The sequence below is a fragment of the Scyliorhinus canicula genome, chromosome 3 (genome assembly GCF_902713615.1).
Source record: "Scyliorhinus canicula chromosome 3, sScyCan1.1, whole genome shotgun sequence".
NCBI lineage: Eukaryota > Metazoa > Chordata > Chondrichthyes > Carcharhiniformes > Scyliorhinidae > Scyliorhinus > Scyliorhinus canicula.
Window position 1 is genome coordinate 239,362,047 of NC_052148.1, and position 22,912 is coordinate 239,384,958.

At 42.9% G+C, this 22,912-nt stretch overlaps 1 protein-coding gene across 4 annotated transcripts in view; it reads left to right on the plus strand.

Moving 5' to 3' along the window:
• The window catches only part of inpp4b (inositol polyphosphate-4-phosphatase type II B), a 1,043,608-nt gene that overhangs the window by 503,647 nt on the left and 517,049 nt on the right, over positions 1 to 22,912 (plus strand). For 3 of the 4 annotated variants that reach the window (XM_038792440.1, XM_038792442.1, XM_038792441.1), the window contains one exon: positions 7,039 to 7,157. The exons of the other annotated variant lie outside the window; for it this stretch is intronic. In XM_038792440.1, the coding sequence (XP_038648368.1) occupies positions 7,039 to 7,157 (119 nt within the window). The remainder of the gene's footprint in view (positions 1 to 7,038; positions 7,158 to 22,912) is intronic. 4 annotated transcript variants of the gene reach the window in all.

A 22,912-nucleotide genomic window follows, 5' to 3' on the forward strand; every position in this document is an offset into this window, starting at 1 on the left:
TTATCGGCAATATCAATCAAAAATTGATTCATTAACAAATTTGATTGATTACATCTGTTAGATTGAAACTTCTCTCCTTTGCAAATCATTTTTTTCTGTGGTAGTCCCTATTTGGTTGCTCAACTTTATCTGGCTTCCATTAGTGAGGAAGGGGAACGAGGGATTCAAAGCAAAGATGTGCCCAGGTCTGTTATAAATTACAAGGGAAATAGAGAGTCACCCACCTGACTAGTTTGAAACATAGAAGCCAAAAATATCTAGAGTAACTAAATTCTAAAAATACAGCAAAGACATCCTGACAAACGATGTCTATTACAAATTGTGGTGCAATGCTTTTTAACCTGGTAGGTTCCAAGTTTGATTGAATTATGTCAGTCAGGGTAGCAATAGGGACCCAACAATTGGCCTCGGTGACAGTGAACCGGGGAAGTAGAAATTAACCAATATTGCTGCTTCTGATGGTTACCATTGGCTCCTGCTGGAAGGCATGTCCGCAGACAGAACTTGTCTTTAGTCATTATACTTCCCACAATTTAGTAGCTTTCCAACATTCTTGGTCTGTGTACACATGTGGATTGACTGCTGGATCAACATTCAAGAGCACGAGGTTACTTGTGTTGACATAGTCCAGGATCCTATTCCAGTTCTTGTCTCATGAGGTACATAGCATTGCTCGCGATACATCTCATGAGATTGCCAAAGTTATCCTTTCTCAGTACCTGTTGAATCTTGCCAGATTAGACTTGGCCTTTTCTGTGTTTGCTGCAATCCTGATTCTTTTGATTTACTGCCAAGTGTAAATTGATTTCTTCTTACTTAACACCCTGCTGCAATGCTTCCCGTAATTGTTGCTTGTTGTGCCCACTTGTTTATCATACTGCATGCTTTCTTTGAGATTGCTGCATTGTGCAAGTATGCGTCTTAAAGGGAACACTGGCCAGGTTTTTCTGGCACCACCATGGCGGCGTGGTTCAACGGGGGCGGGGGAGATGTGACAGCCCAACCACGCATCCATTGATGTTCGCCGAGACCGGACGATCCCGGCGGCAGGCAAGGCCAGAGAATCTCACCCATTGTTTATGGGCAGCTGGTTCGCTGCACTCTGTGGTACGTTTTGAATTGCTATATAGCCGATCACGTGCATAGCCTACAGGAAGCATTCCCAGTCCTTCTTTGAAAACTGGAATGGGATCTTTTGTTCACTAGACAGATCAGACAGCGCCTCTGTTTGTCATGTCATTGGAAAGACAGCAGTTGGAACAGTGCAGCACTCCCTCTATTTTGGCCAACATTGTCCACTCAAGCTTCTGAAGTGGACCTTGAATCAAGGATCTGCTGATTCAGCTGAGAGCTAGCCGAGGTTAATACAAGGGAGCTTGCTGCTGACCACAAAGTAATTTAGCAAACTCTCTGGTGAACATTTCACTGCCCGTGCCATGCAGTGGTTCTCCAATTGATTATACTGTTCTTCACAGGGCATTCATAGTGTAGAGCAGGGGTGGGCAAACTATGGCCCGCGGGCCGCATGCGGCCCGCCAAAGGTATTTCTGCGGCCCACCAAGTCATTAAAAAAAAAAAAAAAAAAAAAATTTTCTAAAAAAAATTTTTATTTAAAAAAAAATTTTTTTTTTAAAGGTTAATGGGTGGTGGGGCTGTTGGATTACTTACTGGCATAGGGTGGATACGTTGACTTGAGTAGGGTGATCATTGCTTGGCACAACGTCGAGGGCCAAAGGGCCTGTTCTGTGCTGTACTGTTCTATGTTCTATATGAGGCGCCCAGAATCATAACCGGGTGAAGTAATTATTTTACTTAATATACTATGCGGCCCTTTGTGAATTGTGAATTTCTGAATGTGGCCCTTGCACGGAAAAGTTTGCCCACCCCTGGTGTAGAGCAACAGGGATGACTCAGGCTGTCCTAGCACCCAATCACATTAAAGGATTTTCATAGACATCCCTCCCGAAAACAGGAAACATTAAAGCAATAAAATAAAATAATTTTTTTATATGCACCGTCTCAAAGATTGAGTTATAGATATGGGGGGTGGGATAGGGGGGGGGGGGGGGGGGGGGAGGTAAAATATTCTGAGAAACAGTTTTTGGAAAAAAGGTTATTATTTTTTAAAATAAGCTTGGGGACATTCTCTAATTACTCATTTAATAGCACTCCACAAACATAAAATCATTCTTTCAGACCAAGTTCATCTGATTTTATTAATCACATTGCTGTTAAAAGACAGCTTGCACCAACAGCTTACAGAGTTTTTAACAGTGATGTAGGAGCAGCAAAGCTGATGTTCTTGCTGTTTTTATGATTGCTGACTCTGTGGGGGGGGGGGGGGGGGGGGGGGGTGGGTGGTTGTCCACAGTGCAGCATGTGTCAGTGCTCTGAGTAACAGGCTGTAACTTCAGGATTTCTGCGCATACCCAACATCCTGATCATCTGGTCAGCTTCAGAGGGGTAATGACTGTGAACATTGGCAGTTCGTCGTCAATGCCCCCTTCCTCACCACTGTCCCACCGCCCGGCACGAATAAATCTGGACTAATAATATTTACTTAATCAAATGTCAAACTGGTTGGATTTGCCAGAGTGAGGGGACACTTGTGACAGATGCCAAAATAGTTTATGAAATCAGCCTTGCAACTTTCTCTGCTCTTCCCCACTACTGGCTGTGATGATTCAGCTTTCTCACGATCAAGAACTGTTGGGGTGAAATTAAGTATTATGGGTAAGGCCAACTGTCACAGTGTCAGAGTCAAGAGTACACAATTTTAGATGGCTATCATTTAAAAAAAAACATTTTATTGAGGCATTTCTATATATACAATTTACAAACCCCAATTTATAATCCAATCTGCCCCAACAGCTCCCACAAATAGTCCCACTCTACCCGGTTGAAGGCCTACTCTGCAACCATGGGGACCAGCACCTCCACACTTCACCCCTCCGGGGACATCATTATAACATTAAACAACCACCTGATGTTAGCCGACAGATGCCTTCACTTTGCAAACCCCGCCTGATGCTCCCCTATCACCACCGACACACAGTCCTCAACAGATGAGGCCAGGATCTTGGCCAGCAACTTAGCGTCCACATTTAGTAATGAAATTGGGCGGTAAGACCCACACTGCTCCGGATCCTTATCCCTCTTTAAAATTCAGGAGATTGAGGCCTGCGATAATGTTGGGGGAAACACTCCCTTCTCCCCCGCCTTATTGAACGCCTTTACCAGCAGAGGCCCCAGGTCCCCCGAAATATTTTATAAAATTCCACCGGGAACCCGTCTGGGCCCGGGGCCTCCATACCCTCCAACTCCTCCACCAGCCCAATGGGGTCTCCCAACCTCTCCACCAGATCTTCCTCCACCTTCGGGAACTGTAACCTATCCAAGAAATGCCTCATTCCCTCCATCCCGGCCGAGGGTTCCGACTCATAGTCTCTTATAAAAGTCCCAGAACACCCCATTCACCCGCACCGAGTCCAAGACCCTATTCCCCCTCCTATCCTTCACTTTTCCTATCTACCTCACACCTCTTGCTTCCTCAATTGGTGTGCCAACATCCTACTTGCCTTTTCCCCGTATTAATAGACCCCCCCCCCCCCCCCAGCTCTCCTCAATTGTCCCACCACCTTACCCGTAGACATCAGTCCAAACTCCATCTGGAGTTTCTGCCGCTTCCTTAACAACCCCGCCTCCGGGGCCTCCGAATACCTCCTATCCACCTGCAGTATCTCATCAACTAACCTCGCCGGCTCTGCCCGCTCCATCCTGTCTCTGTGCAGCTATATTGAAATCTCCACAGATCTCCACGGGTCCTCTCCTCCCATATGTTCCATAAACCCTTTCAATTCCCTCGCCACTGCTGATATCCTCCTCGAACTCGGACTCGACCGATCCGTTTTGGCTCAAGAACCGGGTGCGGGTCCAGGTCTGGGAACTTCCCCAGCACCTGCCTCATGAACTCTACATCATCCCAGTTTGGGGTATAAACATTCACCAACACCATCATCATCCCCTCCAATTTCCCACTTACCATAACGAACCTCCCCCAAAATCTGCCACTATGTTCCCCACTTCAAACGCTACCCACTTATTAATCCCCCTCATCTTCAAATCTAACCCTGAATGAAAGATCTGATCTACCCACCCTTTCCTTAGCCTGGCTTGATCCCTGATCTTCAGGTGCATTTACTGTAAGAATTCCACATCCACCCTGAAGCTCCTCAAATGCACGAACATGCAGGACCCCTTGACCGGCTCGTTCAACCCTCTCATATTCCATGTGATCAGCCTGGTCAGAAGAATGCCCCACCCCCCTCCCGCCGATCAACCATAGGCCCTCCTGGGACAGCCTCCGGCCCAGGTCCTGCAACCCACCAGGCCCGCCCTCAGATGTCCACCGTGATCAATCTCCCTCATACCATATTCCCAAAGTCCCTCCCTGTCAGCAGTCACTCGCAACCCCCATCAACACACTGACCACCTACTCACCCCCCACTGCACCTCCGTGAACTTGCCCGTCCAGCTAGCCTGACAGCCCCGGCCCATGGCGCCTGGCATCCTACCACCCTATCCCTTCTCAGATGAACCTGTGTCTTCCCTAAAGTTAACATAGTCAATAAAATTTACATTAAACCGCTTCAGTATGTTAAAAAGTATGATTTTTCATGAATTGCCCTTCTAAATGTACTTGTGTTTGTGATTGGTTAAGTAAATCCTGGATAGAAATTAACTCCCATTCTGGCAGTTTGAGAATTTGAATTACGTTTTCTAAAATCTGGAGTTAAAAATCTGTTGATCCTGAAGCTGAAGGATTGTGTCATAAAAATCCAAGTGGTTCACTGATGGTATGCAGAGAAGCCCTGTTTAGCCATTATGGAACTCCACTTTATGAACCCCAATCCAAATTGTTGATTCTTGAATGACCTCTGCAGTGGTCTAGTAAGTCTCACAGTTGTAAAATATGAGAATAGCATGTTCAAAAATGAGGCCATCACCATCATTTTCCAGAACAATAACTGCTGGCCTAGCCAGCAGAATGATTCTTCTCTAGAAACAATTGGTCAATTTTCTAGCTGGACAAACCTGCCACTAACGAAAAACAATATAGGAAATACCTTCAAATGAAGTGTTGACATGCAAAGGAGCCAGGGAATTGCAGTTACTGTTGTGATATTGTGTGCATACTATTGTAATGTAAAGGTGCTCAGCAGAACAAGAGTTAATGGGGTACTGGCGAATAACACCACCCAGAGTTACATAAAATACCTTCAGTGCAGATGTAGGACATTTGGCCCATCAAGTCTGCACCAACCATCCAAAGGAACACCCCACCCAGGCCCACACCCATACCCTATCTCCGTAATCCCATCTAGCCTTTTGGACACTAAGGAGCAATCTAGCATGGCCAATCCACCTAACCTGCACAGCTTTGGACTGTGGGAGGAAACTGGAGCACCGAGGGAACCCACGCAGACATGGGGAGAACCTCCCACAGTCACCCAAGGCCAGAATTGAACCTAGGTCCCTGGCGCTGTGAGGCTGCAGTGCTAACCATTGTGCCACCGTGCTGCTAGAGAAAGAACACTCTGCAAGCCTAAATGAATGGAATAGCAGCACCCTGCATGACAGTAACCGTGGATCTATAAATAGTTGAAGACTAACTTGAAAACAGATGAACAAGGAGCAGGAGTGGGTCATTTGGCTCCTCAGGCCTTCCCCGTCATTTAAGATCATGGTTGGTCTGACAGTAACCTCAAATCTGTATCCTGCCTACCCCAGCTAACGAAAAGGTGTTCATATATAAACATACGAGTCTCAAGATCTCATAATTGAGACATTTAAAGAACCCACATTACAATACTTACAATAAAAAGTTTAATTTATGATGAAGCTCCATCCTTTAAAAGTAAATTACATCCTTGTTATTGACCAGTAAACTAAGGGGAAGAAGATGGTGATAATGTTCAGAATATAGAGGTGCGAGGGGTGGTTGGGTTGGGGGGGGGGGGGGGGGGGGGGGGGGAGGGGGGCAGTGCTGCAAGAACATTACTGTGATTATTTCATTATAAATGATATGTTCGTGATATCAGCTGAAGAAAATGATACTAAATGTCTGTCATTTTTCAATATTTCCACATAGATTTTCATAAAATTACTGTATATTATCAGTCAGCAGTGTTTCTGCTTTGAAAATGTTCCCTTCCCCAGATATCACATTTCACTGATATGTGTTTGATTACTGTGCAATGTTATCTTAACAGTGCTCCTGGAGAATTCTGCTCAAAGTACACTGAAGCACAAATTTCATTTCCTGAACTACATTCCTTCTGGCAAATGCATTAAGTAGATTGATCTGCACCAGCTTGTAGCCAGCCGAGTCAGTTTTCCAAAATGTTTCCTGTCTCATTAACTTGCTTTTGAATTGGTGAAGCTCTTGTTTCTGTGAATCATTTTTAAAAAATGCACTAAGCTCAGTCCTTTTGAGACTTTTGAATTGTTTTAATTCTACTGTTTGCTAATGACGAGTTGTATAACCATCCCTGTATGTGTAATAGCACTGAGTGAAAGGGAGTGTCGGAAAGACAACATGATTTCTGTATGGAGAAACTGTTCAAATTGGTTAAAATATTGTTTTTTACTTGCTACTTAAAATTACAGTGGATGGTTTGAGATGACAGATGGTGAAGTGAGTTATTTCCTGATAAAACATGGGCAGTGAATTAACACAATGATACACTATGTGTGCGCACGTAGATCAGACAACTGAAGAACATTTGGCAGTAAAATATTGGCAGGAAATCAAATAAACGATGGTATAGTTTATGGAAAAGTCTCCAAGCAAGCTTTGACATGTGACTTCCTTCAATAAGCTTTCCTTCAAGGACTTCCTTTAGTTGGAAAGTTCTTCTGTACAGCCGAGTGCTCTGCTGGGGCTAAATCTAGTCTGTCCTGTGGTGAGGTTTATTTTTCCTGATTTTTTTCCTTGAGAAAGCCCAGCTTATAATTCTTTTCTGCATTTTGTACCAGCATGCAAGGAACTGGTGGCTACAGCTCGTGATCGGAAACCAAATTCTTTTGTGCAGATCACTATAATAAATCCTGCACAACAGAGCCTGACCAGATACACTAATACTGAAACAGTGGAGGTAAGTGAATTATTCGTGCTCTCGCATGTGCAGAACTTCAGTTGCCTTCTGTATGTAGATTGTCTTATGCCTGTCTCGAAACATTTCTGAAGTTCTGTTTGTGGAAAGAACGACAGACAGCTCCCGAAAAGAGTAGCAAAGCTTGTAGTCTGGAGCTGTAACCTAACCTTTTAGTAATAAATGGTTCAAAACGTTGTGTAAAGAAAGCTTGATTTAAGCTCCCATCCAACATTATTAGATCAATTTTGTTGTAGCTGTACATTATGTGTCTGGAAGTCTTGACTGATTATCTTCTTAAAAGCTGACTTCATATTTTCAACCAAATCACTGAGGATAGCCATTGCTTCAGTAAAGAGGTTGTGGAAATACTTTAAATTTTGACCTAAAAGTGGGAGGATTGTGGCATACCAATTTTGACACTGGCTGGCATTTTTTTTATTGAAACGTACAGTTGACAGCAGACACATAATGTTCCTGCCATCGATAACTACCTTTAACGAGAATAACGCAGGCTCCTGCCACCCGATGCAAGTAGAGGCCCACGCTTTATGTGGGGATTATGCGCTGCTGCCTGATGCAGTTTCTCCTGGATCTGTCGACTAGATGCACAGGGTCGATTATAAGAATCTACTTGCATGAATCAGGATGAGCTAATGTGTGGTGATGCATTGATCACTAGGCTTGATCATGTGTGCATCGTGCTTCACAGCCTCACTATGTGTCAGTATTCTTTGGTTTGTATAGATTCTCGTACCTATAAAATAGTCTCCAATTAAGCACCTAGAGAAATAGCAATGGCAGGTTTCAAAACAAATGAGGGCAAGTGGTGTGTAGAGATCACAGGCCTCTTCTTTATGTACTGCTTCCACCACACTCAAAGGATAGCATTAAAAGGCATTCTTTTGTTCATCCTCTCAATATGCAAATATCAGAATTATGCATGAAATTTCTGAAAAGTTCTGTTGAGTTTGTTTCTGTTCTGGGCCATCTGTAATCTGTCAGGGCAGAATTACTTATTTTTATTACAGTTTGCCTAATAGAAATAAACTTAACAGCTTCTAGCTAGAGCAAATTCTTAAAATACATTTTTTGAAAAGTGTGTAAAATTTACTTCCGTGGAACAAAAAATGACAACTGCTGTATGTGCTCCGTTACGTTCTGGAGGAAATGACAGGTGCTGAAGATGCGTTGTTTGATCATTGAGCTCCCCGTGGACTGCAAATCCAGCTGCTGCAAGCTAAACCTTTGGTCACTTTGATACTGTGACTTCTTATTTCAAATCACTTGCTATTCTCTTTAGTTCCAGCATTTTGCTGCAAGGAGCCAGTTCTGATTTCCCCCATTTCAGTGGATGATTGCAATGTGGCAGAATAGTTTACTTTGGAAAAAGGCGAATTTTGCTCAATGAAGCTAGTGATCTCCATTTCTGCTTTTCCGGATTCCTGTGATAGGAAATGTACTTGCTGCAGGAACCAGTGGAGGAAGTTCAGTTATAGATCAAAAGGTTGATGTTTCTTGGCGGGAACTGAAGTGTTTACAGTAATTCCGAGGCTCGATAAACTGGTGCATGAATCTGTACAAATGTTATCACTTTAAAAAAAAAAAATTCAATTAATTTGAATTAAATTCAGGCACTTCAAGTAAGTGATTTTAAAGTAAGTGTGACATGCAACAAATTTAGCATTTTTGTTTTATAATCACCCTTCAGTATTGTCCCCTTCGCTCCTGGATGTGCTGAATCAGGCTGGGGTGGAGTCCTATACATGATGACATCCTCCCATAAGAGAGCTCAATTCCTCTTCTAAACGGGGTATCCCTGGCTGTTAAGTGACAACAGGCTATTGATTACGGTCCATTCTTTCCTCATCCAGCAAGAGTTGTTAAATAAGAAAGAAAAGAAAGACATGCATTTACACAGCACCTTTCTTGATCCAAGGAGGTCCCAAAGTACCTTGCCATTGTAATGCAGGAAACACGGCAGCCAATTTGTGCGCAGAAATATCCCACAAATCGTTATGTGACAATGACAAGTGCTTGATTTACAATACTTTCACTGGCAACATTGGTGCAATTAGCTCACACCTAATGGATCTAAATTGTGATTTTCCTAGTTTGAGTGGCTCAGTTTTACAGTGGCTACTTTCCATCGGAGCTATTAGGAGAGCTTTCACAAAATTTGAGTTTTGAAATTGCTTAATGTTTTCTCTTGGGCCTTTGATGAAGTAGTTCACTCTTTTCTGGATTTTGCCTTATAATTTTCCAACATTGTAAACTATGTTAGTTTCGTAAAGAATTAACTATGATGAAGAAAGTATACTTCATTGTGTTTACAATGGGATTTTGTTAAAATGTCAGCTTCCTTTGTTCCAAAGATCTTGCATTTGCAAATTATTCTAAGCTTTTGAATAAACTGTTTTGGAAGCACATTAAAACCAGATATAACAATATATTAACTATTTCAATAACTGTCTCGGCATTCAGAAATAAAGATACAGAGTAATCTTACATTTTAATCAAACATGGGAGAGGTGAACTTCATTATGTATTTGCATTACTGGCCAGCCTGCCATTGTTGGCAGAGACTGGGGTGGCACAGCGCCAAAGTGGTTAGCACTGCTGCCTCACAGCTCCAGGGTCCCGGGTTCAATACCAGCCTCTGGTCACTGTCTGTGTGGAGTCCGCATGTTCTCCCTGTGTCAGCATGGGTTTCCTCTGGGTGTTCCGGTTTCCTCCCACAGTCTAAAGATGTGCAGGTTAGGTGAATTGGCTAAATTTCCCCTCAGTGTCCAAAATGTTAGGTGGCGTTACTGGGCTATAGGGATAGGGTGGAGGCATGGGGTGCTCTTTCCAAGGGCCAGTGCAGACTCGATGGGCTGAATGACCTCCTTCTACAAGGTAAATTCTATGACTGGCAATGGGAATGAAACACCACTAGTGCTAATTGTGACTATGCACCCTAACAAATCAGGTTCTTTAAATGGTGCCCCAATGGCAGCACTGCCTTTGACGATGTTGTTACACAAGAGACGTTCTTCAGGAAATAATTTTCTAATATAAATGCTAGTGAGCCTACCATCTTCAAAGCCTCATTAAATTTCAGCTAATGCTCCATATCCTAACTGACACCAAGTCCTGTTCACCCATAAACCTGATGGCCGTTGATCGACATTGTTTCCCGGTCCAACAGCATCTCGAGTTTAACATTTTTATTCTTGCATTCAAATCCCTCCAAGACCTTGTGCCTCCATATCTTTGTGACCTCCTTGAGCTCCACAACCCAATGACAACTTTGTGTTCCTGCAACTCTGGTCTTTTGTGTATCACTTCATCCCATCATTGGCAGTCATGCTTCAGCTGCCTTTGGAATTCCCTCCTTAAATCTATCCATAGTGTGATGATATGCATAAAGCAAGTTTGTGCATAATGTTATGCATGAACTCCGATCACTAGGTGGCAGTGTAAACTCACACGTGACCCTGCAGTCTGGGATTTGGGAGGAGGTCGTGCTGGACGATAGATATATTTTGCAGTAGCTCTACAAAGGTTATTAGCATTTGTAGTTTATTATTTTATTTATCCTAGTTATCTTATGCAATTGTTCCATAATAAATTATTTAAACTAGATGTTCTGTAGTTCATCATTCAGTTCTGCCAATCTACAGAACATGACATGGTGCCAGGTTTATTGATTTATAAGAACAAAATGATTCTGTATTAAAAAAATCCGAACCACTAAAGTAACTTTGAAGGATAAGGAAGAAAACACATCTTTGCTACTGACCTTGCTAGCTACTGACATCTGGTGCTCAACGTGCAATAAAACTTCGAAGCCTGGGATGGAAGGCATGAAGGCACCTCAACAGCTTTGGATTACCGGTAATGTAGATGAGAATTGGAGGGTGTTTAAGCAACAGTTTAAACTCTATGTTGCAGCCCTTGGTCTATAGGCACAGCCTGATGAAAGACATATCGCGTTGCTGCCCTCTGTATCAGGTCCCCAAGCAATTGAAATTTTCAACACTTTTTTATCTTTGAAAATGAGGCTGACAGCAAATGCTTTGGCGAACTGCTTAAACAATTCGATTGGTATTGCTCCCCTAAAAAAAATGAAACCTTTGAGTGCTATATATTCCTTACTCGCACCCAAAATGTGGGAAAAGCATTCAATAGCTTCCTCACTGACTTGCGATTGAAGGTGCAGTCATGCATCCTCAGCACACTGCAGTCGTCAATGATTCGCGATCAGATAGTTTCTGGAATCTCCAATGATAAAGTGCTGAATGGCTTCTGCAGGAAACCAACCTGCAACTTGAAAGTGTGATTCAAATATGTCATGCTAGTGAGGTTGCAGCAAACGGCTCAGCACGCTGACTCTCCAGCATTTTGCCGTGAAGGCGGAAAAGGCAGCAGACGCCATTAGTGTGGTGGTGCAGCTGAATATAAAATGTGCTCCCAGGGCAGGTGGCCATTTTGAGCAGCCGACCCAATCCTCCATTTTATGTCTGCGATGTGGCAAATGCCACGGCCAATGCCCTGCTTATGGAAAGATGTGTGCCATCTGAAATGGATGGAATCATTTTGCAACCCATGTTATTCAAGCAGAAGGTCTGAATAAACCAAGAGTATCAGAGCTATTGATGAAGTGTGCCTAGAGGACATATTCTTTGTAGACATGATCCCCAGCGAAGACAAGGAGACTCCAGTCATACCAAATAACAATGTATTTGTACCAATCTGCAACAATAGTGAATTGAAGGCAGATAATCATAAAGATAAATGGACAATGCCATTAAAGATAAATGATAACAATCAAGCTCGACACTGGCGTATGGGCCAACCTTATCAACCTGTCCAATGTAAAAAGCTGCGGATTCAATCAAAAATAGTTACCAAAATGGTATTGTCAAGAGAGTACAGTGGTAATGAATTCTCGTTGTTAGGAGCGTGTAAGCTGAATGTCAATGTCAAAAACAAAATTCACAAGTTGAAATTTTCTGTGGTGTCGGCGGATCGCGAGTCTTTAATTGAAGTTGAGGCATGTGAGGAGCTACAGCTAATCTGATGAGTCTAGAGTGTAGACAGTGCTGCAACAGGCCCTCATCCCTCAAAAGACTCCATATTGAATGATTTCCCTGAAAGTTTCCAAGGTTTTGGTACGTTCCCATACATGTACAAAATTCAATTAAAGGAAGATACAAAGCCTATGATTCATTCAGCGAGATGTGTACTAGCTCCATTTAGGGATACACTAAAGGCAGAGCTGGAGAGAATGACTGCCTTGGGTGTCATTAAGTATATTGAAGTCCATACAGACTGGGCTAATTCCATGGTCTGTTGAACGAAGCACAAAAAAGAACCTCCACACTGCATGACCTGTATTGATGGTGTCAAACTAAGGGAAGAAACCAAGAAGAAGCCAATGTTGCAAAAAGAGAGAAGATATCTTTGCGCAGGATGGCCCACAGAATCCTGCTCCTATTTCTACAATGTGAGAGCAGAGTTGAGTGTTGCAGGTGGAGTTTTGCTGTGAAAAAAGAGAATAGGAATCCCAAAATCTTTAAGATCAGTGGTTCTGAGCGAACTTCATGCAGAGCTCAATGGAAAGAAAAAGTGTAAAAAGAGATCTGAAGATGAGGTCTATTTGCCGGGCATCCTCTGGGATATTGATACAATGGTACGAAACTGCACACGTTGCAGGAGAGTGAACGTCTGCACAAGGTGCGGGATGCAAACAAAAGGCACATGGTGCAAACTGCTTCAGTTTCAAGTGTTGGAGAATTCTGCTCATCCAGAAGCAGAAAGGCAACCACTCTGTCAAAAAGAAGCGGGAAAGGAGAGATTTCAAGCCAAATCCACAAAGAGGTTTGCCTATGTGTCCATGAAAAACCCCTCAATCCATTGTGATGCAATCACCAGAAGAAGCATGCAACATTTCGAAAACATCTGTAGAACATACAGAACAAACCCATCAAGAGGATGATGCAACAAAACATGAAAAACGTTAAACTCAAGCAACAAACACTAAAGAACATGAAGTAACTTTGCAAGTTAAGGAAACACTGAGATGGTCGACAAAGATAAGACGCAATCCAGAAAGACTAAACTTGTGACAGAATGTAAAAAATTCAGAGCATGTGAATAGTTATGCACATCATGGTAAAATGTACAAAAATAATTTAACGTATGTAAATAATTTCATTTTCCAAAGAAAAGGGGATGTGATGATATGCATCAAGCAAGTTTGTATATCATGTTCTGCACGGCCTAGTAAACCCACTACGTGACCCTGCAGTCTGGGAGTTGGGAGTAGGTTGTGCTTGAAGATAGACGTATTTTGCAGTAGCTCTATAATAGTTAATTAGTGTTAGTAGTTTGTTATTTTATTTATCCTAGTTATCTTAGCATGCTGCAGCTGTTCCATAATAAATTATTTAAACTATGTTCTGTAGTTTATCATTCACTTTGGCCAGTCTACAAAACATGATACATACTTCTTTCTCTTCCTTTAAGACACTCCTTAAAACCTACCTATTTGATCAGGCTTGTGACCACTTGTCCTAATATGTCCTTATGCAATGTGATGTCAAATTTTGTTTGATAATAGATCTGTTGCAGTGCATTGAGATGCTCTGCTACTTAAAAGGCACTAAAGTGTTTAGTTTTTATATTATTTTGATCAGTCTTACTGTTGAGTGGGAGGAAATGTTTAACAACTCAGCAACTACCTTACTGGCAAACCTTAAAAGCCTTTTCCCTTAATATTCATTTTGGCAATATTCACCCTTGAATCATGCCCAAAGAGGATGCATAGAACAGTTGCGTGAATAATCCTAGCAGTGGTTTCTCATCATATACTGACATATTTCTAACTTCTTATGAATCAAGATCTATTAAAGAATTATTGCAATTAAGTAATCTATTAAAGACTAAAAATATGGCAGCATTCATAAATATTGATACCTTCAGCATATAAACTAATAGATTCCCATTGAGAATTTAATTTTGACTCATTTTGTACCTCCTCCACTATGGTATCATTGATGCTTTAAAACTATTTAGAAGCTTTGTGCAAACTCATTCCCATTGCCAGGTGACATTAATGGCTGTACTGATTCGCTGTCATAGCTTTCAAGATTCAATTTTTGGCCCTAGTTTTTTAACCATAGTTTTACTCAATTTTAAAGATGACTAATTTTGGACTATTTTTATTGTAGAAAACAATAAGCATTGTCTTTCATCACTTGGCTTCTTTTTAATCAAGGGGCAGGGAAAAGTCTCATATTTGCTGTGAACACTGGCCCTTTTATTATCCCTTTTTTGACTGTGGAAGTAAAAAGCAGGAAACAGAAAACCTTTGTTGCAGCTGCTTCGCTGGCTTCAGAAATTAACAAAATGCAAGATTGAGGAAGCAAAAACGAGGAGTCTCAGGGCAGCATGGATAGGTTGTTGCTTTGATGATCTTGCATGTTGTGCTGTGGAATGGTAAAACGCAGGCTCCCAATGTGACAGAAGCATGATCTGAGCTGAAGGAAAAGCCATGATATAAGCCTAGAGAGGAAAACAGATGTGGTTTGTAGCAGCTGCTCATTAAGGTGGACTGTGTGAGGTACTGTCAAGCTTCTTGTGTTGACAGATGCCCGATAGCAGACCACTGTATCCACCCTAATGATTGAGGAACTGAGACTGGGATGTCCAAAGAGAGATGTGAAAAGTTACATTTAAAATAGAAAAAAGGGATAAATACAAGGCCTGGCTACATCACTGCCACCACCATTTTGTGAAACTTCAACTTGTGTCATCTAAAATTGAAATTACCGATAGGTTTGTTAAAACTAATTCATGAAAATAATTTAGCAGTACTGGCGAACTCCAGGAGGAATAGTGAGATACAATTTGCATTGTGTAACAAAAGACTTATAAGTTGACTTATTTTGACTGATGTCAAGTATGGTCATTACTATGAGTTGGCTAGAAATTGTGTCTCATGGCTTCCTGTTGAATCGTCTGTCTGCACAAGGTGTCAACGACAAACTCAAACTGATATGAGAAAGAATACATGCAACTGTGTTAACTAAGATATGAAGTATATTACTTTGTGGATTGCGGACTGGCTCCTCTGATGTCCTTATGAGAAGTTTTCCCTCAGTTCTTTTTCTGCAGTCAATTATAATACAATCTCCATGAAATAGAAATGGCCTGCTTCCCTGAAATAGGAAAACATTTCATTGAGATGAGTGTATGGAATTCTGTATGCACTGAATTTTGATATCACAGCAGGTTGGTTCTGTATGAATAACTTGATTGATGGCAAGTTACCCAAGTGAAGAGGTAACTGTTTGAAGCAGGCACCAAAGATGAGCTATTTTCATATTAGTGTTAATCATACTGACATATTGAAATGACATAAAGGAGGACATCAACTGTACTATAAGTTTAACCATGCTGTCATGTGCAACCTATATATACCCCGGCTACCTTTTGTATGGCTCTTCACTCCCCACACCTGTCAGCCATCTCCTAAACCGATTTTTAAAAGCATAAAACAGTGTACTGTCACAATATGTGGACATTGTAAAGTACATAAAGGGTTAATGTAATGTTACTACTCTTGTCGCTAGATGGTGCTATAGAGCAACCATACAAATATCACATGCTTCCTTGACTTCTGGGAGACAGATGGAGATTCATGGAGATAGATGGAGAGCAAGACAGAGTAGTTGTGAGATAATTGAACTAATAGTATAGTTAATAGTGTAGATGTGTAGTGTAATCTTTCCTTAACTAATTCCTTAGTAATATATTCTGGAGTGTTTTTTGGGTCGGGATGGGAGTGCTGCCATGGCGAGGGCCCGGAGAGAGGTCCCCATGCAGGAGGCCTCATCCGCGCGCACCCACTCGGCCTCTGGCTCCTTGATCCACCCCCTTATTCGCTCAGCTGTTGCCGCCCAGTGATAGAATTGTAGGTTTGGGAGGGCTAGCCCCCCCCCTGGATTTTGTTTTTTGTAGGACCTTCTTTGGGATCCTAGCATGTGTCATTTATGACACTAGTGTAGGATCCCAAAGAAAGTCCTACAAAAAACAACATCCAGGGCGGGGCTATCCCTCCCAAACCTACAATTCTATCACTGGGCGGCAACAGCCGAGCGAATAAGGGGATGGATCAAGGAGCCAGAGGCCGAGTGGGTGCGCGCGGAGGAGGCCTCCTGTGTGGGGACCTCCCTCCGGGCCCTCGCCACAGCAGCACTCCCATCCCCACCCAAAAAACACTCCAGCAAAAAACACTCCAATCCTGGAACCAACTGCGGCAGCAATTTGGCCTGACCAAAATGTCGGACAAGATTCCCATCTGCAACAACCATAGGTTCACACCAGCATTGGCTGATGCCACCTTCAAAAGGTGGAGGCAGGATGGAGGGACACTGACAGTCAGGAACCTATACACGGACGGTAGGATCGCAACACTGGACGAACTGACAGAGAAATTTCAGCTAGCCGGGGGAACGAGCTAAGGTATCTGCAGCTTAAAATCTTCCTACGAAAGGAGACAAGGACGTACCCACACCCGCCATGACAGACACTACTGGAAGAACTACTGGACTCAAGCATACTAGACGAGGGAAACTGTAGTGACATGTACGACCAAATAACAGAAAGGGCTGACACCATACTGGACGCAACAAGAAAGAAATGGGAGGAGGACCTGGGGATTGAGATAGGGTGGGGACTCTGGAGCGAAGAACTGCATAGGGTCAACTCCACCGCCACGTGTGCAAGGCTCAGCCTGACACAGTTAAAAGTGGTACATAGAGCCCACTTAACAAGAACCCGTATGAGTAGGTTCTTCCCGGAGGTGGAGGATAGATGTGAATGGTGCCAAATAGGCCCGGCCAACCACGCCCACATGTTCTGGTCTTGCCCCAGACTTGCGGGGTACTGGACAGCCTTCTTTGAGGCAATGTCCAAAGTGGTGGGGGTGAGGGTGGAGCCATGCCCGAAAGTGGTGGTCTTCGGGGTTTCAGACCAGCCAGATCTATTCCTGGGGAGGAGGGCGGACGCCCTTGCCTTTGCCTCCCTGATCGTCCGCCGTAGAATCCTGTTTGGCTGGCGATCAGCAGCACCACCCAGAGCTGCAGACTGGCTGTCCAACCTCTCCGAATCTCTCCAAATGGAGAAAATCAAATTCGCCATCCGAGGGTCAGACAACGGCTTCCACAGAACATGGGAGCCATTCACGCGAATGTTCCGGGAATGTTTGTGGCCAACGAACAAGAGGAAGAATAGCCAGGTACCCAAGAATCAGGGGAAATTAGTCAAGAATCAGGGGAAGGTAGCCAAGGCATGAAAGGGAGAGATAGACTGGGTGAGAGGGAGGGGGTGGGGGGGGGGGGGATGGCTAAACCGGAGGAGAGAAAGGTGAACCGTGGAGGGGGGAGACAAGAGAGGGGAACCAGCGCGGTGGGAGGGAGGCAGGGAAACGGGAGCCGGAAGGAAGGCACGGGATACCAAAACGTGCATGACATCACCAGGAGCGGGGAACGAGGAAAATAAAGCTGGAGGATGGGAAGAGCAGCAGAAGCGGAGGCGAGCGCGGGACGGCAGCGAGACCCGTCCGGGAGAAGCAGGCGACAACAACACAAAACACAGCCAAGTATCGTACACTGTAATTACCTCCCCAGCACCCAAATGTATATTTGCCTCCCCAATCCCCTATTTCATATTTTATTGTGTTTTAGGTTGGGGTGTGCCCCTCTCTTCCAAATATGTGTATATATATATATATATTCTGTGTACATAACGGTAATTATACATTGTTCAAAAACCCAATAAAAAACATTTATTAAAAAAAAAACTATATTTTGGATGTTTACAACAAATGTACATTCATAAACAGCGTTCAGTCAACAAGTGTGTCATCAGTTTTCTTTCTATTGCACTTCTTTGATGCTTGTTGCTTTAATGCTTTGTCCCAACTTATCTCTGCAACCTCCGCCAATCTTATATTCCCACCTCATATTTTTTGGTCCTCTGACTCGAACCTTATTTTGTCCTCCCCATCAACCACCTTTGGTGGCAGAACCTTTAGCTGCCTTGGCCTCAGTCTTTGAAACTTCCTCTTAAACTCCCTTCATAGCTCCACTTTTCAAAACCGTCTTGAAATCCAGTTACCACGCCCAATCTCTCCATTCACAATTCATCATAATCAGTTTTCTTGTTTATCTCCATCTGGGATGTTATTTAGCATTGAAGGCACTTTATAAATTTATATTGTTCATGCTGGTTAAGCACTTATGTATAACTTGAGTTAAATAATTCCAAACTATTTCCTCGTTGCTCAGAAGGCAAATGATGCATTTATTACATCTTATCGAAGATACTCACCAGGAAGCTATTAAAACTTATCTCACTTGTAAGGGAGAGTGGGAACTTGGGCACCACAAAGCAGTTCATTAAATTTTGAAAGAAAATAAGTTGACATCCACAAGTATACATGTATGTATATGAAAATAAGTCCACTGCAAAAAGAAATGAGTTCAACACCATTTTTCCTGAAAATATTTAAATAAAATTGCTGCAATAAAACATGAACGCTAGGTCAGCCTATAGTTCCAAGGTAACATTAAAGAGCACAAACTGTTTTTTTTACTTTTGATTCGCTATCTCAATGAGAATAATTAGTGTTGAAAGTAGGAAATGGCCTAATGGTTCATTTCCTTCTGAAAATTTGGTTGTGGAACATAATTGGCACGAAGCAGAGAAGGCTCTATTCTGCTGTTGGTTCTGCTGTGCTTCACATGGGATGCTTGAAGCTTGATGTTAGCTGCCTCAAGTTAATTTCCTTACCTCGATGAGGACAAAAAGCTATCTTTTAAAAAAAAATGTGACTGGTTTATGTGACCTTGTTAAATTTCACTGGTTTAAGTTGTGTAAAAAACAACTTGATTGTTGATTTCTCCTCCTCCAGGCACCGTGCCCTAAGAGCGTGTTGGCGGCTGTGGACCACCATTGGATTGGTCCAGGATTTTGCCTGGCAAAGTACTGCAGTGGTTTTCCTACTGCAGTGTGGCCGCCCGGGAAACTGCTTCCCTCTTTACCGCCTGCCGTCAGTAATATTGGAAGAATTTGCAGGCCGATAATCAAATTCTGGCCACCTTATGCATGTACTATCCGTGGCCATCAAGTCCTGAAGTGGGACTTGAATCTGGACCTTCTGGCACAGAGGTACGGACCCTACCCACTGTGTCACAAGACCTCGCTGATCATTAATTACATGGCTCTATTCTATTTGCGTCATCAACTTGAAGGTATTAACTGTTTCATTCCAAAATTAATACATTATCCATCACCGTACAGAATGAAAAAATGCAAGACTGCCAATGGAACCATCACTATAAAATATAACTATCCTCGTTCTGAATTTGCCTGTTTTAAAACCAGAATGACAAATTAATCTGAAAAGAGCAAACATTGATTCAGAAAAGGATTTAAAATAATACCACATTTATAATGCAGTAAAATATGAATCTTAAAACATTACCAATGATGCAGTATAATTAAGTAGGTAAAGTATTGGGATCCAATAATTGGATGGAAATCCAAACACAAATACTATCAAGTAAATAAAATGGGGCCTGATCCTCACATGTGGTGTGACTGTGTAATCAGTATTATCTATTGTTATCTTGAAATTATCTCCAGATACATTCCTGTTAAGATTAATGACAACTAACAGCCCAGTGTTTAGATTTAGTCTTTCTCATGGTTGCCTCCAGCAAGATGACAGATAGAGAGAGACCAAGGATATAAAAAACTGTTCGCTCTAGTGTCATTAGTTCCAACAATATTGTAGGTTTTCACACTGAAGCTTCAGGCCAGTGCAGTGCAATATATATGCAAGTACGGCTGGCTTCCAGCTATCATTCCCAGTGCTGTGTTTGCAGAAACGTAAGTGTAAAGTGAGCAGGTCTGCACATGAGCAGAAAAATTTAATATTCTTCGTGTTTTTGGGCCAAGTTTATGAAAGTATTTTCAGAGAAAAATGGTGTTCAGATCAATGTTGTGTATTGAGCTTATTTTTATATGCAAATCGTCACGACCTGGTTATGGACCAGTAACATTTTATTTAAGTACACAAAGGGCAGGATTTACTGGCTGTTCACGCTGGCGGGAAATTCTGGTCCCACGTGGCACACGGTTTTCCCAGTGATGAGGGCTTCTGTCAACGGAATGGAGGTAGCGGTAGATCCCGCTGGCAGGCCGTCTCCCCGTCAGTAAATCCCGCCCGAAGTTTGAAACCTTAGTTACCCGCGAAGAGAATCAATTTTTCGAGTATGTTAGCCGTGGGAGTGAATCTGATTGCATAAATTAACATCCATTTAAATATCATTAAACGGCTTTATTCTGTAGCGTCTAGCCCCGCGGAATGCTGTCCCCCGCGTGTGACGTCTTGCCAGCGCAAATCACTACTGGTTTTCAAAAACAAAAACCAGTCATGGTGGCTATGCGGGGGTTGCGGAGGTGCCTGGAGATCGCAGGGTTGAGGGTCACGAATGGGCATTGACCCCTGGTACACTGGCAGTGGCCACTGGCATTGCCCTTGGCACAGGTGCGCAGTGAGGTGGGCACTGCCAGAGGCAATGCCAGTGGGGGTAACCCGCCTCATTGGGGGAAGGATCTTTCTCCCATGCGTGCTGGGGTGGGTGGGAGAAGGGTCCATGCCGATGAACTTATGGGGTGGGGGGGAGGAGAGGTGGGGAAGAGTGCCTCCCCGATACTTTTGTGGTGGGGGAGATGTTCACCCAGAAACCCTGGGAGCTATTCAGTGCAATGAGACCTGAGGAGAGGGGGGTCCTCAATAGTCATGGGGGTAGGAGGGAGTTCATTATTCACACAGATTGGGGCGACCTTTAAAGATAGCGCCCTAATCACTGTGGGGCTGGGCCTGTTGGCTGTATTCAGGCCCTGCCCGGCCAGGGTGACGGCGCAAACCACGCTCCCTGATTTTCTTTTTGACTGAAGGTCGGAAGATCTGGTCAGAAAACCTGGCTGTGTTTCTGGAAAGAAACATGCTGGTTTTCAGTCAAAACTTGACATTTTCCCATTTTTGGGGAAAATTGCACCGATGGTCTCTGATTTCCCTCGAAAGCCTTTCTGAGTTAGACTGTTTCAATGACTGCTCACTTCCCTTTGGTGTAATCTCTTGTCCGGTGACTGTGTTCTGTGGGATTTACAAAGGTGTAGCCCTGCTTCTCAGTACCAGCAAAATGTCAATTCTTTGGCTGGCTCCACTGTTCCTAGGATTCTCTGAACTGAGCTATAAATAGCTCCCAGGGCTTCTTCTGAGTCTTAACCCTGTCCAGTACAGAACCTGCGACCTTCCAATACCTTCTCCGCTCCCAGGAGTCCTCCTGAGCTCTTATTGCACTGAATCGCTCTCAGGGTTTCTTTGTAAGCTGCGAACCATATGAGGTCCAAGCTGCAACCAACCCCCGTCTCCCCACAAGCATTTAGACTCATTGAAATCAGGAAATCATGATAACTTAGCCTTCCAGGGTTCACTGAATGCATTTAAATTAATTTTGCTCTAACCCCCAAAACAAAACAACTCTCTGGACTGCACTTCTTTGTAAGCAGTGTAGAGACTGTGGTGATATGCCTGTGGGCTATATCATAGTTGGATGGTGTGCGACCTCCAACCAGCAGGTGGCGGTAAAGACGCACCATGCCGTCTCAAGACCAAGGTACTGTGACCTGTGACTCCGATATAAGGGGAGACACATCCGGCCATCTTCAGAAGAAGATTGAGAGGCTAATAAGACGTACAAGTGAATGATCAGTGCTCGGTGCAAGTTCCAGAGGAGTAGTTAGCAGACTCCATGATAACGTGTTTTGTATCAGATTACTATCTTACCACAGGAGACTCAATAAAATATTCTGGTTTGGACAAGTCGAAGTACATAGGACAAAGGACCAAACACAACAGACACCATCTGCTATTAAGATCTTACCTTTCTAACTGTTAACCCGTTTAGTCAACATGGTCTCAACCTTTTAAGTGTAATAGACGCCAAGCCGCTTCAGTTGCATTTATCCCATTTCAACAGTTGAAGTTTAATACTCGCTTGATTGGACAGAACTTAAGTATTGCTGAAAAAAGAGACAAGGTGTTGAAGTTTTTCATTTTGCACTCATCAACATTAGATGTAATTCCATGATTGAACAGCACTTGCTCAACAATCCTGATTATGCTAAGAATTGTACTGACAACTAATTTAAGATTATCAATTAGGTTCACATACTGGAAGCTATACATATTCACATACAGGGCCCTGTCCTTTGCAAATAGAAGGAGCATGTACACACATTAAACCTTTTTTCCAACTAAACAAAAGCTTGGAGGATAATCATTCCCTGGTTCATTCCCCATGCAATGCTTTGGCCAATCAGAATCAACCTGCCTGGTTTGAATTTGAACAAAAGCTTAGTAGTTGCCTATTCCCTGGTACATTCTCCATGTCAACACCTCTACCAATCAGAGTTCTCTTGCCAACTAATCAACACCCTTTGTTGTTCCCTTTAGTTTTGTTATTTTTGTAAATCTCTCCTGATGAGTGGAAGATGAAAAGTTTCAAAAGCATGTCTCTTTCTTTCAGCAGTATTAAAGTTTAATCTTTCCAGAAATAAACATCACCTCTAAAATATTAACATGCGCCATGAATTAGATATTCACAGGGATATATATACTTGGATAAATCAAC